General features: G+C 36.8%; 1 protein-coding gene across 5 annotated transcripts in view; it reads left to right on the forward strand.

Annotated features, from left to right (window-relative positions):
- The window catches only part of FAM114A2 (family with sequence similarity 114 member A2), a 53,262-nt gene that overhangs the window by 33,715 nt on the left and 6,930 nt on the right, over nt 1-12,617 (forward strand). For all 5 annotated transcript variants that reach the window (XM_010360534.2, XM_010360535.2, XM_030927146.1 and 2 more), the window contains 3 exons: nt 5,878-6,000; nt 6,468-6,607; nt 11,829-11,901. In XM_010360534.2, the coding sequence (XP_010358836.1) occupies nt 5,878-6,000; nt 6,468-6,607; nt 11,829-11,901 (336 nt within the window). The remainder of the gene's footprint in view (nt 1-5,877; nt 6,001-6,467; nt 6,608-11,828; nt 11,902-12,617) is intronic.

A 12,617-nucleotide genomic window follows, 5' to 3' on the forward strand; every position in this document is an offset into this window, starting at 1 on the left:
TGATCCCAGCACTTTGGGAGGCCGAGGCGGGCAGATCACGAGGTCAGGAGATCGAGACCATCCTGGCTAACACGGTGGAACCCCATCTCTACTAAAAATACAGAAAATTAGGCAAGCCGGGCGTGGTGGTGGGTGCCTGTAGTCCCAGCTACTCAGGAGGCTGAGGCAGGAGAATGGCATGAACCCGGGAGACGGAGTTTGCAGTGAGCCGAAATCGCACCACTGTACTCCAGCCTGGGTGACAAAGTGAGACTCTGTTTCAAAAAAAAAAAAAAATTGTGCATGAAACAAAATTTTGAATTCATTTTGACTGCAACCCATCACATGAGGTCAGGTGTGGAATTTTTCACTTGTGGCATCATATTGGCACTCAAAAAATTTCAAATTTTGGAGAATTTTGGATTTTCGTATAAGTGATATTTAATCTGTACTATAAAAGTGATCTACAAAAAATTGTTTTATTTACTGCCTATGTGATAATTTTGTTTTTGAATATGTAGGGTATTAACACGCTTCCAAAAATCAAACTGCACAAAAAATATACTCAGGTCTTTCCCTCCCACTTGCCTTCCACTCCATTCTCCTGTTTTTGTAGGTATTCATCTTTCTTGTTTTTGGCTTATCTTTCCTGAGTTTCTTTTTGTAAAGATAAGCAGATATATTTTCTTATCTCCTCTGATGGAAAAGTCAACATACTGTATTTGTTCTTTAGCACTCTGCCTTTTTCACTTAACCTAGTGCATAAGTATTTTTATACATTTATCACAGTTTTTAAAAAATACGTATATCTTACCTCCTATCCTGAAGCTTAAATTTCTCGAAGGCAGGATCTGTACATACCTATTCCTTAAAATTCCAGCTCTACTACCTATTACTTTCTGTGTGACCTTTAGCAAGTTGCTTGACCTCTGTGAGCCTCATTTTTTTGTCTCTGTGTGGTGAGTGATAATAATGTAGGGTTCCTGTGAGGTTTAAATGTGTTCACACACACAAAGCTCTTACAAACTGCCTGGCTCATAATAAATAAATGCTCACTGTTGATGGCTCCACAGAAGATAGCCCGATGTCCTCTACATGTAGCTGTTCAATAAATATACATATATGTTCAATAAACCTTTATTGTGCTTAGTAATTTGCTAGGTGCTAGGGAAATAATCATGAGAAAGACATAGTTTACATGCTTAATGAGAGATCACATTAATAATTATTTTTGGAAGACCAGTAGCTCCTTATCTATCTGGCAGTTCTAGCCATTCTCTGAAAGCAGTCTTCAGATTGTTTAAATTTTAGGCATTGAGACTTAAGTTGTAGATTGATTAAGGATCAAGGCCTTAACCATTGACCCTCAAAAGATTTATATGGCAGGCTGTGATGTAGGGGAAAGAGCACTGAATTAGGAGTCTGGGAATATGATTCTGTGATTCTGATTCTTGTTCTGATACTCACATGTGATGTGGCCTTGGGCAAATTCATTTTCTTCTCTAGGCCTTATTATTTTTCTGTTGGAAATAAATAAGCTTTTGGAGAAGCCAAGTTCAAAGGTACCTTTTGAGATCTGCAGATCTCAACAACTGGAAAGTTCCAGACTGAATTGTGGGCGTGGGTGACATTAATAATTTTGGAAAAGGATAATAAATTACCTTGAGTTGGCACAATAGTTCGTGATGATTTCACTTAATATATTTATTACAAGAGAGGTCACTTTGGGTAAGCTCTATGCGTACTAAAATATCTCCTGGCCAGGGGCGGGGGTGGCTCACGCCTGTAATCCCAGCACTTTGGGAGGCCGAGGTGGGTAGATCACGAAGTCAGGAGTTCAAGACCAGCCTGGCCAAGATGGTGAAACCCCATCTCTACTAAAACTACAAAAATTAGTTGGGCACAGTGGCAGGTGCCTATAATCCCAGCTACTCGAGAGGCTGAGCTTGAACCTGGGTGGCAGAGGTTGCAGTGAGCTGAGATCATGCCACTTCCCTTCAGCCTGGGCAACAGAGTGAAACTCTATCTCAAAAAAAAAAAAAAAAAAAAAAAAAAAAACTCCTTCAAGTATATTAAATTTATGGTATCAATTTTTTCTTTTATGTGGTCTATCACTTTCCATTTTTCTTTTTTAATCTCAGATAAATTAATCCTTCATTTTTTACTCATTTTGTCTCTTCAAAGATATTGCAAAGAATTTAACGTATTGTTTGTATTATTAATCAACTGTTAGGATTCTTTCCAGCCTCATCTCTCACTGTTCTCTTCTATAAATCTCACTACTCCAACCTAATTTTCTGTCACACTCCCCATCCTCTATATTCTTCCTTACTGGCCTTTGTTCTGTTTCTCAGGTGTATCACACTGATTTCCCTGTGCTTAAAACTCTTGTTGCCTAAATATTTGTATGGCCAATTCCTTCAGGTTTCAGCTGAAACATAACTTTTCAGAGACCCTTTCTGACCACCCAAACTCAAGCCGCCTTCTACCCATACTCATCATTACTCCCTTTTATTTTCTTTATGTATGTATTTGTTTGTTTGCTTGTTAATTGCCTTATTAGGAGAGAGAAGAGCAGGCTCCTAGTTTGTATTATTCACCATTGAGTCCCCAGCACTGGCACAGTGTTAGTATGTATTTGCAATAAATGAATGAATGAGTAAAATGCCTGTATCTTATATTTTGGTCTTGCTAGATATCTCACAGTTTGCCTAAACACTTTGCATTTTTCTGTTTCCAAGCCTTTTTATAGTTCATGCTATTTGGTGTTTTGAATTTGAGAGGTTAATGCTTAAGTAATGGGAAGGTATAGATCAGAGCTAGATTGTTCCTGAATGTTTTTGTGGGGGAATGTAGGGAAAGAACCCTACAGTGAAATTCTGGGAACACAGGTCTGCTTTAGCTCATTCAGGTGGCCTTGGGTGTAGCCCCACTTACTGATCCTTCAAGATCTAACTCCAGTACCGTGCATGTAATAAAACCTGTGTTTCTCATTTAGAATCACTCTCAAAGTCTTCTCTGGATTCCTATTACCTCATAACAGCTTTGAACACATTCTGTGTATGTAAAGTTAATAAAGTAGATGGTAATAAACAGTTTCTGAGAAACCAGGACTCTCACTTGCAAATGATAGAAACTCAAGTTAAGAAACTTAAAAAAATAACAAACTAATTTAAAAGAGGGGAATTCAGTAGCTCAAGAAAACAGAAAATCAAGGAGGAGAACTGGCTTCAGGCATGCTTTATTCAGGAGCCTATCTCTATCCCTATCTGTGTCTTTTGGCTTGCTTCCTTTTGTTTTAGCTTCATTCTTAGGGAAGCTTTTCCATATGGTGGTAAAATGACCATTGGCAGCTTCAGGGTGGGTGACTTTTTTCCATTTCAGTAACGCCAACTAAAAGAACACTTCTTTTTGTTGATAATTTTACCAGATGTCCTGGGACTGATGTCCATTGATTCTGGCTGGGGTTACTTTTTAATCTATGAACCACTTACTCTGTGGACACGGGTATTAATATTCTCAGTAGCTAAATCTGAATGGTTTGCCAACTTTTGGAGCCAAAAGATGGAAGCAGCTCCACGCAGATCACATGAACTAAGGAGAATCTAGAACCTGCCACCAGAAGAAAGGAGATGTGGATGCTGGTCATATCCATACCCAAAACAGTAGATGTTCTTCCCAGTGTTCTGGACACTGGGTATGCAAAGCCAAATAAAACACACTCTAGCTATCCTATAATACACAGTTTAGTTAAGTAACAGATAATTCTATTATATTTGGTTAAGTACTAAATTTAAGTTACTTGAAAGAGATGATATCTGGGTAGAGGATTGAAAGAACAAGTACAGTAGAGGTCATTCTTACCGAACATAAAGTGGAAAATGTTAAGAGATGAGGCTGGAAAAGTAGGTAGGGTCTAGGTCATGGAGACTTGTTACATCATGTAAAGAACGTGATCTAGTTGATGAGGAGCCATTGAAGGAAAGAGGAATGGTCAGCCCTGGGCTTAAGAGCGATCACTGGTAGCATTATGGAAGATAGATTTAAGATAAACAGATCAGAAGCAGGGAGACCAGTCATGAAGTGGCTCTGAACTCAAGAAGTGGTAATAGGAAGGAGGAAGACGGGAAGGAAGAGGGTGACAAGGGACTTGGATAAAATCAGACCATCTTGGTGATTATTGGAGAGGAAAAAAATTTAAGATAGCACCTATATTTTGGCTCAGGTGACTGGTACATGGTGGCACTTCTGAAACTTTGGGAAATGAAAGAGGTTGAAAAATTTGGGGGTAGGAAGAGAAAGACAATGAGTTCAAAGTTTTTACTTGTTATATGTGTGATGCCTGCAGAGTGTTTTGTCTAGCAGGCATTTGGAATAAATTTTCAGGAGAGGTCAGGGCTAGAAATAAGGATCGAAGAGTCAACAGTAGGCTGAGGATAGTTAAAACCACTGGCATAGGATGGATGGAGAGGGAATAGGATGAGACAAGTAAAGAGTGAAGGCTAAACCTCCAAATAATACTGGTGTTTAAGAGACTGGCCAACTAGGATCAATATGTAAAAGAGACTGAGGAGGAATGATCATAAAGTTCAGAGGAGAACAGAAAAAAGTGGGGTTACAAAAACCGAAGAAAACTAGATTCATTACCAGGAGAATGGATAAACTGTGATATATACAATCATGCATTGTTTATTGATGAGGATATGTTATGAGAACTGCATCATTAGGCAGTTTTGTCATTGGGCGAATATCAGAGAGTGTACTTACACAAATCTAGCTGATATAGCCTGTTATATACCTAGGCTATATCGTTTAACCTATTGCTTCTGTACAAAACTGTACAGCATGCTACAGTACTGAATACTGTAGGCAGTTGCAACACAATGGTATAGAAAAGATAGAGTAAAAATATAGTATTCCAATCTTACAAGACCACCATTATATATGTGGTCTGTTGTTAACCTAAACATCATTGTGTGATGCATGACTGTATATAAAATGAAATACTACACAGCAGTTAATATGAATGAACTAATATATGCAACAACATGGATGAATCTAACAGACATTATGTTGTGCTTAAGCCAGACACAAATTAGAATGAACTTATATTTCTATTTTTATGCATTTTAAGATCAGGAAAAATTATTTATAGTGAGCAGAAGAGGGGTTGCCTTTGGGCAGGAGGAGGGAGACATGGTTGGAACAGTATTGGCGAGGAAGGGACATGAAGGGACCTTCTAGGGATGAGGAAATATTCTATATCTTCATCACAGTTTCACAGGCATATACACATATAAACATTTCTTAAGCCATACTCTGAAGATTTGTGCACTTTACTGTATGTAAATTATACCTTGGTTTTTTGAAAAGCTGATTAGAGGCCAAGTGCAGTGGCTCACGCCTGTAATCCCAGCACTTTGGGAGGCCGAGGCAGGGGGATCACCTGAGGTCAGGAGTTCAAGACCAGCTTGGGCAACCTGGCGAAACCCCATCTCTACTAAAAATACAAAAATTAGCCAGGCATGGTGGCGGGTGCCTGTAATCCCAGCTACTCGAGAGGCTGAGGCAGGAGAATCTTTTGGACTCAGGAGGTGGAGGTTGCAGTGAGCCAAGATTGTGCCATTGCACTCCAGCCTGGGCAACAAGAGTGAAATTCTGTCTCAAAAAAAAAAAAAAAAAAAAAAAAACCACCAATTAGACAATTTAAAAAAGGAATGATGGACAGCAGTGATAAGTGTTGCTGAGACTAGTAGGATAAGGACTGAAAAGCTAGATGGTATGTTCAGGTAAGAACAAGTGCCCTTACTTCTAGGATGCTATTGTGTTCCTGGTAGGTGCACAGTAATTTTGGTGAACTGAATTGAATTGTTGATGGCCAATATTTTTCTTATTTAGGCAAGAAATACCGCCCACGAATGGATCAGGAAGTCTCTGACCAAGCCATTAGCAGAGAATGAAGAAGGAGAAAAACAGTTGGAAGCAGAAAATACTGAGCAAGTCAACAAAAATTCAATAGAGGTAGCCAAAGCAACTAAGCCTTTTTTGTTTGTTTTAGTAGATTTGAGATGTATCACAATCAAGGACCCAGGCTCCTAGTTTTTACACTGCTATCCATAATTTCAACCTTGTGATCTAGGATTGTAGCATCTTAGATCCAGACTATAAGATTAAAGGAGGAGTGAAGAAAAAAGAGAGAAAGGATGCATGTGTGTTTTGTCATGAGGAAGGTTCCCAGAAACTGCTGCCTGACGCTTGTTATCTAAATCATTTGGCCAAAACTTAGTTACTTGGTCACACCTGACTACAGGGGAACCTTTGTGTTTGTAGCTTTGAGCCCAGCTGTAAAATTACATCACTGTGGAAGAAGAAGACACTATTGGAAGGCAACTATTAGTCTCTGCTACAAATCCTGTAGTATGAGAGAAGGAAGATGGTATCATTTCCACCAATTGTTATGCTATGCTTTGTTTTGTTTTTCCATCCAGGATATCCATGTGTTTGCAATCCGGAGCCTAGCTGAACTGACTGCTTGCTCAATTGAACTGTTCCACAAAACAGCTGCATTGGTTCTGCATGGCAGGAAGCAGGAAGTGACAGCCATAGAAAGGAGCCAAACTCTTTCCCAGTAAGTGTAATGAGAATTCCTCTAAATGATGCAAATTGCAGGAGTTTTCTTGGCCTATTTCCAAAGTTTTATAAACATCTCTCTCAAGAAACCATTCACCTCACACCCATCCACATGTTAGATGGTTTGTTTATTTTGGTTGTTTTTTCCTTTTCATTGAACCATGATAAATCAGCATTATAAATCTGCTCTTTTTATGAAGAGCTCATGTTCTGAAAACTATTTCTTTTTTTTTTTTTTTTTTTTTGAGACGGAGTCTCGCTCTGTTGCCCAGGCTGGAGTGCAGTGGCCGGATCTCAGCTCACTGCAAGCTCCGCCTCCCGGGTTTACGCCATTCTCCTGCCTCAGCCTCCCAAGTAGCTGGGACTACAAGCGCCCGCCACCTCACCCGGCTAGTTTTTTGTATTTTTTAGTAGAGACGGGGTTTCACCGTGTTAGCCAGGATGGTCTCGATCTCCTGACCTCGTGATCCGCCCGTCTCGGCCTCCCAAAGTGCTGGGATTACAGGCTTGAGCCACCGTGCGCGGCCTGAAAACTATTTCTTTACAGGTTATTAGCTTTAATAGGAATGGAATTTGGTGTAAATGAAAACAGAGAAGAGTTCTAAGAACCTCAGTTCTTAATAGTAGTTATTATTGAGTGCTAATTATATACCATGCCAAGTGCCATGCTAAGGGATTTGCATGTATAACTTCTAATTTGTATAACCCAAAAAGTAAGTGATTAGTCCAGTTTTAATCATGAGGAAATGCAAACTAGAGGAGTTAAGTAATCTGTCTGTGTTGTGTGACCTGGGATTTAGACCCAGGTCTAACTGAGTGTCCTGAACCCATTCTTTTTTTCTCATTATATTGCTGATTTATACAAAAATTTTTCAAAAATAGTATAGATAATCATAGGTGGGGAAGAAAAAGCCCAGTAGTTTCTAAGTAAATCTCCTGATTGAAATAATGAGAATTTTAATTAGAAACAAATATATGAGAGTGCCCATTGTTAGAACTGGGAGGGGCTGTCAGTCTTCTGCAGACTTCCTCTTTACTTGCACCATCACCATCCCACTACACTATCCCATAAGAGGGGGCTTATTTGTCTTCTTGAACATCCTTAAGGATGAGAGACTCACAACCCTAAAAGGAGCCTGTTCTGTGGAAAAGAGGCTATTTCTGCTGCTTGAAATATTCTTTGAAATGTGGTTCACTCCCTCTCTGAATTCAAGTCTACTCAAGTGCCACCTTTTTAGAAAAGCCTTCCCTCACCACAAAGTCTGGAATAGCATCTCCAACCATTCTCTGTCCTTTTACTCTGCTTTATTTTCTTAGCTTATATCACCACATAACACTTATATGTATATGAATATATATGTGTGTATATGTATACATATTTGTGTATGTGTATATATATGTATATGTATATAGTCTCCCCCTTAATTTAGCAAGTAAGTTGGAATCCATGAAAACTGGGACTTTTCTTGTTCACTGATATGTTCCCATTGTTTGAAAGACTTTAAGTAAATAAAATCTGGCACATACAAGACTTTAGGTAAATATTATTAAAGATGGACTAATCACTTACTTTTGGAGTTGTTGTAAAAATTAGAAATCCCTTAGCATGGTGCCTGGCATGTAATTAGCACCCAGTAACTAATAACTGTTATTAAGAACTGAGGTTCTTAGAATTAATGAATACATATTTTAACTTTTCTAAATGGAATGTAGGGTCTTTTGAGTATGATGTTGTCTCCTTAAAATATATTTTAATTATTTTCTATTTGATTTAACTTGAACATATACTGCTTTCTAGAGGATTTTATAGAGAAATGTTTTTCTAAGGACTGAACTTCCTTTTTCTGTAGCATGAGTGCCTGCTCAGATGGATCTTCTTATACATTGGCGGGCTGATTTAGGCATACAGTAGTACCCCCTTATCTGTGTGGTTTATGTTCTAAGCCCCTAGTGGATTCCTGAAACAGTTGATAGTACCACACTTGATTGCCATCATTTGGAACACATTTCCATGCATGTCTTCCACCCACAAATTTAATGCCTTTTCCATCTTTTTAAAAAATATTTTATTGGTATATATTATATATATTTATATATAATTCATATATTTATAATATATTCATATAAATATATTCATACATATTTGTATGAATATAGTTATATATAATACATAATTTACATATGTATAGTATATATATATATTATAATATATAATACATAAAAATATATAATTTATAATAAAGATATATTTTTATATATAAATACATATATTAATGTGTGATAAATTATATAAATATGTATTTATATATTCTATATATTATACATAATTTTATATATTAAAATTTAGATTATTATATATAAAATATACATTATATAAATATATAAATATATATAAATATATAAAATATGTATTATATAATTTTATTATAGTTTATTTTTAATATGTTATATTATCTATTATTATTACAATCTATAAAAATATTAAATCATCTTATAATATTTATCATACATATATATATATTATTTATTTATGATATTATTATCTTATGTAATCATTTCATTATACCTATATAATATATGTCTTTATGTCTCTATATTAGATACATGACATTTATATATGATTTATATATTTATAGTATATGTTTATATATAATTTATATATTGATATATAATTTATATATTATATATTTTTATATATGGGTCTGTGTGAGTGTTACATGCATAGAATGTATAATGATCAAGTCAGAGTATTCGGGGTATTCATCACCTTGAGTGTTTATCATGTCTATATGTTGGTATCATTTCAAGTGCTCTACGTTACTTTGAAATACACAAAATATTATTGCTAAATATAGTCACCCTATTCTGCTATCAAACATTAGAATTTAGTTTTTCTATCTAACCGTATGTTTGTACTCATTAACCAACTTCTCTTCATCTCCACCCACTCACCTACCCACCTTTCCCCATTTCTGGTGTCACAGTTGTTCTATTCTCTGTTTTCGTAAGAGCATGTTTTTCTAGCTCCCACATATGAGTGAGAACATGAGGTGTTTGTCTTTCTGTGCTTGGCTGATTTCACTTAACCTCATGACCTGTAGTTCTATCCGTGTTGCTGCAAATGACATTTTCTTTAATAGCTGAATAGTATTCCATTATGTATGTGTGTGCATGTATGTATATATACACACACATATATGTATACACACACGCACCACATTTTCTTTATCCATTTGTCAACTAACTTAGGTTAATTCCATATCTTTGCTGTTGTGAATAGTGCTGGAATAAATATGCAGGTGCAGGTATCCCTTTGATATATATATTTATTTATTTTTCTTTGGCTAAATACCCAGTAGTTTGGTAGTTCCATTTTATTTTTTGAGAAATCTTCATACTCTTTTTCATAGTGGTTGTACTAATTTAGGTTCTAACAATGTATAGGAATTCTTTTTCTTGGAATTGTTGCCAGCATCTATTTTTTTTTGTCTTTTTTTTTTTTTTTTTTTGAGATGGAGTCTTGCTGTGTCACTCAGGCTGGAGTGCAGTAGCGCAATCTTGGTTCACTGCAATCTCTGCCTCCCATGTTCAAGTGATTCTCCTGCCTTAGCCTCCTGAGTAGCTGTGATTACAGGTGTGCACCACCATGCCCAGCAAATTTTTGTATTTTAGTAGAGATGGGGTTTCACCATGTTGGCCAGGCTTGTCTCAAACTCCTGACCTCAAGTGGTCCACCTGCCTTGACTTCCCAAAGTGCTGGGAGTATAGGCATGAGCCACCATGCCCAGCCATTTTTTTGTCTTTTTAATAATGATAGCCATTCTAACTGGGGTGATATGATAGCTCACTGGGGTCTTGATTTGCATTTTCTTGATTATTGATACATCAGTGATATTGAGCATTTTTTCATGTATCTGTTGGTCGTTTGTATGTCTTCTTTTGAGAAATGTCTATTCATGTCCTTTGCCCATTTTTTAATGAGTGTTTTTTACTTTTACTGTTGAGTTCCTTGTATATTCTGGATATTAGTCCCCTGTCAGATGAGTAGTTTGCTTTTTTCATCTTACTCAGTACGTATCACCCACTGTGACTAGAACTTTTGCAGTTAGTGGTGCAACAGCAAAAGTGGCATGATTTCTTTCTCCTTCTCACAGTTTTATGGGTAGAAGATTCATTCTTATTGTAGATTTAGCTGCCTCAGCATATAATTTTATTTTTTCTTACAAAGTGAGGATCTCGTACCTTTTCACTTCAAGGAAGCACTTTATGGCTTCTCTTTGGCATGTCTGAATTGCCAGCATTACAACTCTTGGGCTTTGGGGCTGCCTTAGCCCATTTAGTATTACTGTAACAGAATATCTGAGGCTGGGTAATTTACAAAGAAAAGAGCCTTATTTGGCTCATGATTCTGGTGACTGGAAAGTCCAAGAGCATAGCACTGGCATCTACTTGACTTCTGGTGAGGGCCGTGTACTGCTCCACAACATGGTAAAGAAGCAGGAAGATGAGTGGGTATGTGCAAAGAGACCTGCATGAGAGACTGGACTTGCTTTATAACTACATGCTCTCTGGGACCTAATTTATTCCCACCAGAGTGAGAACTCACTGACTACTGTGATAATTTCATTAATATGTTCATGAGGGCAGTGCCCCCATCATCCAAATAGCTCCCATCCGGTCCCACCTCCTAATACTGCCATGTCGGGAATAAAATTTCAACATGAGTTTTGGAGGGGACATATCAAAACCATAGCAGGGGCCATTATTAAGTAAAATAAGGGTTACTTGAACATAAGCACTGTGACAACACAGCGCTCAGTCTGATCACTGAGATGGCTACTATTAATAGCTGACTCATGAATGGGTTCTGTGGGTATGCTGGACAAAGGGATGATTCATGTCCTGGGTGGGATGGAGCAGACAATGAGAGATTTCATCACACTGCTCAAAACAATGTGCAATAAAAAACTTATGAATTACTTATTTCTGGAATTTTAAAAATTATTATTTTCAGGTCATTGTTGACCATGAGTAACTGAAACTGCGGAAAGTGAAACCACTGATAAGGGGGGCTACTGTATTTACTCCCTTGAAAAGCTTTATTCTTTCACATTTAGTACCAGGAGTGATTTGTTCTGTTCTGACAGCTGTTAAATACAGCTTATTAAAAAAATAAAAAAAGAGAAAAGAACATTTCTGACTTTCCCTTTCTTTCCTAGGATGACAATTGTGTTGTGTAAAGAGTTGTCCTCTTTGTCTAAAGAGTTCACCACCTGCCTAACAAATGCTGGGGTAAGAATTCATGCCTCTTATTGCAATAATGTTTGTCTGGTTTCTTTAGCAGTTTAAATATCATAAAATTTGCTCACTTTAAGTATACAATTCAATAGTTTTAAGTTTTTAGTATATTTACAGAGTTGTGCAGCCATTTTCATAGTCTAATTTTAAAACACTTTCATCAGCCTTCCCCAAAACTCGTACAATCCCCATTCCCTTTCACTCCATATTTTCCCAGCCCTAAGCACCATGAATCTACTTTCTCTTTCTATAGATTTGGTTGCTTTGCATCTTTCACATAAATGGGATTAAACAATATGTGGTATTTTGTGTTTGGTTTCACTCATTTAGCATAGTGTTTTTGAGGCTTATCCACGTTGTAGCATGTATTAATGCTTCCTTTTTATTACCAAATAATAATCTGTCTTATGGATATATATCACATTTAATTTGTTCATCAGTTGATAGACATTTGGATTATTTCTGCTTTTTGGCTATAATGAATAATGTTGCTGTGAACATGCATGTATGTTTTTATGTGAATATGTTTTCATTTCTCTAGGGTAGATAGCTAGGAGTGGAATGCTGGGTCATATGGGCGATATAGTCATTAAGGAATTACCAAACTGTTTTCCAAAGTGGCTGCACAATTTTACATTCTCACTAGCAATATATAAGGGTTCTAGTTTCTCCATATCCTTGCTAATACTTATTGTTGTTTGTTTTTATTT

The sequence above is a fragment of the Rhinopithecus roxellana genome, chromosome 3 (genome assembly GCF_007565055.1).
Source record: "Rhinopithecus roxellana isolate Shanxi Qingling chromosome 3, ASM756505v1, whole genome shotgun sequence".
In the NCBI taxonomy this organism is placed as follows: Eukaryota; Metazoa; Chordata; class Mammalia; order Primates; family Cercopithecidae; genus Rhinopithecus; species Rhinopithecus roxellana.